Consider the following 4,407-nt stretch of genomic DNA (forward strand, 5'->3'; position numbering starts at 1 on the left):
GATAAGATCGTTTAGAGAAGGAGGAAGATCGCGGGCGGAGAGTACGTCTTTCACTCGGCTGGATAGACCCTTTTGAAGGTGGCTATTAGGGCGGCCTCATTCCAGTCCAATTCAGCTGCCAGGGTGCGGAACTGGATGGCGTAGTCACCGACAGAGGAGCTCCCTTGTGAGAGGTTGAGAAGAGCAGTCTCGGCTGAGGTGGCACGGGCAGGTTCCTCAAAGACGGAGCGAAACTCGGCCAGGAAGGCCCGGAGATTGGCAGCAACAGGATCATCACGGTCCCACAGTGGCGTGGCCCAGGCCAGAGCTCTACCCTCCAATAGGCTGATGATAAAGGCCACTTTAGAGCGCTCGGTGGGAAACTGACTACTTAACAGTTCAATATGCATTGTGCATTGAGTCAGGAATCCCCTGCACAACTTGGGATCACCTCCATATTTATTCGGGAGGGCCAATCGAAGTCCCGAAGTGGTTGCAGGTGGTGGTGGGCGCTGGCCTGTAGTATGCTGCTGTAGGGCGGCAGTCAATTGCTGGATTTGCTGCGACTGCTGCTGGATCTGTTGAACCTGTTGAGCGACCACTCTGGCGACGTCACGGAGATCAGGCACCTCGCCGGGATCCATGGTTGGAGCCTACTGTAACGCCCGGAGTAGTGGATCCACTGGACCGGCACCAGCGATGGCACAAACCTCACCAGGGAGCGGAGTCTAAGGGGCCGCTGGTTTTCACCAGAGCCCGCCGCAAGGCGGGATGGACTTGCTGCGGCAGGCGACCCCCAGGTCGCTACCCCTGGCTTGGTTGCTGGTGACGGCAGGCGAGGCGTGACAGGAGCAGGTACTGACAGTGGCGTGTAAGCGTACCACAGGTGACAGGCTGAACACAGGAACAGCAGAGAGACGGGAAGCAGGAACCAGGGACTAGGAGTAGGGACTGGGTAGCAGACAGGAATCAGGAACAAGGACTAGGGACCAGGTAGCGGACAGGTATCAGGAACAACAGGGAGCTGGGCCAAACGCTATGGGAAGCATGTAGAGGCTCCAACACAGGGGACAGGGCATGCTGGGATTTATAGGGAGTGATTGGGTGCAACTACCAATTAGGGGCGGACTGGCCCTTTAAATCTGAGACAGCCGGCGCGCGCGCGCCCTAGGAGGCGGGGACGCGCGCGCCGGCCGGCACAGACGGAAGGAGGAGCGGGACGAGGTGAGGCGCCCCCCGGGGCCGAACAGACAGCAGCGCCGGGTCCCTGCACCAGGACCCCGGCGGCTGCCTGAGCTGGATGGCGGTTGCGGCGGCGTCCCGGAGCACGGGACGCCGCCGTGGCCATGACAAGCCCTAAGGCTATGTGGAAATCATGGATATAGTCATTGGCTGTATCCATGTTTTCCCAGACAACCTTAGAGCTTTATCCAAGTTCAGCAGCCCCAGATAATCAGATACCGAACGTTCGGGTTAAGATCGACTCGAACCCGGTTCGCTCATCTCTAATCAAAAGTCTCTATCAGTCATGGTCTGAGTGTCTAGATGGCAACCAATCAGGAGGTCGAGCAGGGGGAGATGCACACTTCTTCGCCTCCTTCCTTCTGTCTAAGTGAGTAACACTAGCATTTTGCATTTACAAGAAATTGATAGGTACAGCAGCACCAGTGGACTCAAGGGTGCCTGGTAGGTAGGATGCACACTGGTAAACCCACAATCCCTCAGTGGGTATAAACAATTTCACATGGAAAAGGTCCAACAGAATCCAGAGGTATTCCTCAATGCTTTGTTGAGCAAGCCAGCTTACATAAATACAACGGATACTTGACAAAGACGGGGGTCGAAATGTTGTATTTATGTAAGCTGACCTGCTCAACAAAGCATTTAGGAATACCTCTGGATTCTGTTGGACCTTTTCCATAAGATATTGCATTTTGTCTTGGTCACGTGAAACTACACAGAGTCGGTAGAGGAGTTTTTATGGTAATAGTACCCACTTAATAGCCCTATAATGTATGTTCTTATACCTCTGATTTCATGCAGACACATACAGAGTTCTCTTCTGTCAGATTTGTCGATTTCCATAGTTTGCTGGCATTATTCCAAAGAAGTATTACTTGAATTGCTGAGATGGATTAAGATTTTTCACAGTCTGCTTAAAAAACTCATCCTTTGCTCATTTCAGCCTGAGGATTAATATACCTAAAACATTTAGAATACATTTTTCTTAAAAAAAAAAAAAAAAATGACTTCAGTTTTGCATAATTGTTCGACACAAGGAGAATTTCACTTGGTGGCTTTTTCCAACTATCCTCATCTTCAACTTGCATTTATTATTGGGATCTGTTTCATGTATCTGATCTCCATACTTGGAAACCTTATTATCCTTATAATTGTATGTCTGGCTCCCAAGCTTCACACTCCAATGTATGTTTTCCTATGTAACTTGTCGGTGCTGGACATCCTATACGTCTCCGTCATCTCACCAAAGCTGTTGTTCATTATGATAACTGAAGACACAAGCATATCCTATTCTCAATGCCTGCTTCAGTTATTCCTTTACGTCTTCTGTGCTGCCACTGAGTTTTATCTATTGACAACCATGGCGTATGACAGATATGTGGCGATTTGTGTTCCACTGCATTATATTCTTCTCATGAATAAGTTGAAATGTTCCTTGTTATCATTTGTGTCTTGGAATTTGGGTGCCGTAAACGCCATGGTGTACACCCTACTGATATCAAAGCTGTCATTCTCAGATTCCAAGGAGATCAATCATCTCTTCTGCCATATGATGTCAATCCTGAAGCTATCCTGCGGTGACAGTACACACATCGGTATTTTAATAATAGTGAATGGGTTTACTGTGGGATTTATGTGCATGATACTAATTTTTAGCTCTTATATGCGTATCATATCTACGATCCTGAAGATCAAAACATCTTCAGGAAGGCAAAAGGCATTCTCAAGGTGTTCTTCTCATATCACCACTGTGCTCTTATTCTGCTTGACATCTCTCAGCTTGAACATGAAAGCTGAAAATGGACAATCCGAGGAACAGGACAAACTGCTGTCCATGATTTACATTGGAGTTGTGCCAATGTTAAACCCACTGGTATACAGTTTAAGAAATAAAAATGTAATAACAGCTTTAAGAAACATCTTGCTTTAAGAAACACCTGCTAAAACGGCCTTGCTGAACCATACAAACACTTAGGGGGACATTTATGATCTGGTGTATCTCCAATTTTCTGGAATAGAGGGGCCAAATGTGAATAAATGTATTAACATACGCTTGTTTTGCGAATACATTTTCGCTTCGGGCTTCACTACACCCGTCGCACCAGAGGGGCAGGGAGGGGACAGAACGGGGGCAGGGACATCTTTAAGCGTGGCACAAAAATGCCTGACTTAACAAATGTTCCCCTTAGACTTCGTTCACACTCCTTTTATTTGAGGCATTGAATGTCAAAAACTTGCTGTTTTCATAGGAAAGAGTTAAATCCCCTAAAAATGGCTGTTTGCACAGGAGAATGTTTTTGGGTTGCAGGATCACAGATAAATTGGACTAAAAGCTAACATTTCTCCGAGCCACATTTCTGCTGCTGTTAGTTCGGGTAACTATGGATAAAACCAAGGAACCATGGGAGTCCTATTCTGACTCAATAGTGTTTGTGCATGGAACTGACCCAATGTGTCATATCTATAGTTATTTGAACGTCCGGTGGCAGCAGCGAGTGTACGCCAAACAGGTGAGTATTCATAAGGACAGGTAAACTTTGATAAAACTAATGCAGAGGGCAAGTGGAGCTTCTTCTTTTACATTTAGCCTTTTCCCTACTTTTATGTATTTTTTTAAATGTTTTGAAACATACTCATGCTTACGGCTTTACTTGCATAAATTTTGATCCCTTATATTTATTTGTCTATTTTTTGTTTGTTCCAATGCCTGATGAACGGCATTAACCTGAAACTTCAAATTTATGCAAATAGTTTAAATGGACTGTTGAAACCTATTAACCCCTTCATGACCAAGGTCATTGGTGCCCAGATGTCCGGTTCAAATTAATGCAATGTTCCTCCCCGCCTTCAAAGAGCCATAGCGCTTTTTTTTTTCCACCTACAGGGCTGGTTGGGGTGTCATTTTTGCGCCATAATCTCTAGTTTTCATTAGTATCATACTAGTGTAAAAGAAAAATTTGGATTGATTTTTATTTTTTATTTTTTTTTCTGAAATAAAATAAATCACCAATACTGGTGTGGTTTTTTTACCCTGTTCACTGTGTGGGATGAGTAATGTTATATTTCAATAGAGCAAAGAATTCTGCACACTACGATATGTAATATGTTTGTTTATTTATTTATTTTTACATGTTTTTTTTTTATAATGGGCAAACTTTAATTGAGGGGGGTTATAAGGGTTGTTTT

The 4,407-nt window shown here is 45.4% G+C and overlaps 1 protein-coding gene across 1 annotated transcript; it reads left to right on the plus strand.

Moving 5' to 3' along the window:
- Positions 1-2,224: 2,224 nt before the first annotated feature.
- LOC138783923 (olfactory receptor 1G1-like) lies at positions 2,225-3,151 on the plus strand. Its single transcript, XM_069959256.1, has one exon. The coding sequence runs from the start codon at positions 2,225-2,227 to the stop codon at positions 3,149-3,151; it is 927 nt and encodes a 308-aa protein (XP_069815357.1).
- The last annotated feature ends 1,256 nt before the right edge of the window (positions 3,152-4,407 follow it).

This window comes from Dendropsophus ebraccatus, chromosome 1 (assembly GCF_027789765.1).
Source record: "Dendropsophus ebraccatus isolate aDenEbr1 chromosome 1, aDenEbr1.pat, whole genome shotgun sequence".
NCBI classification, from domain to species: domain Eukaryota; kingdom Metazoa; phylum Chordata; class Amphibia; order Anura; family Hylidae; genus Dendropsophus; species Dendropsophus ebraccatus.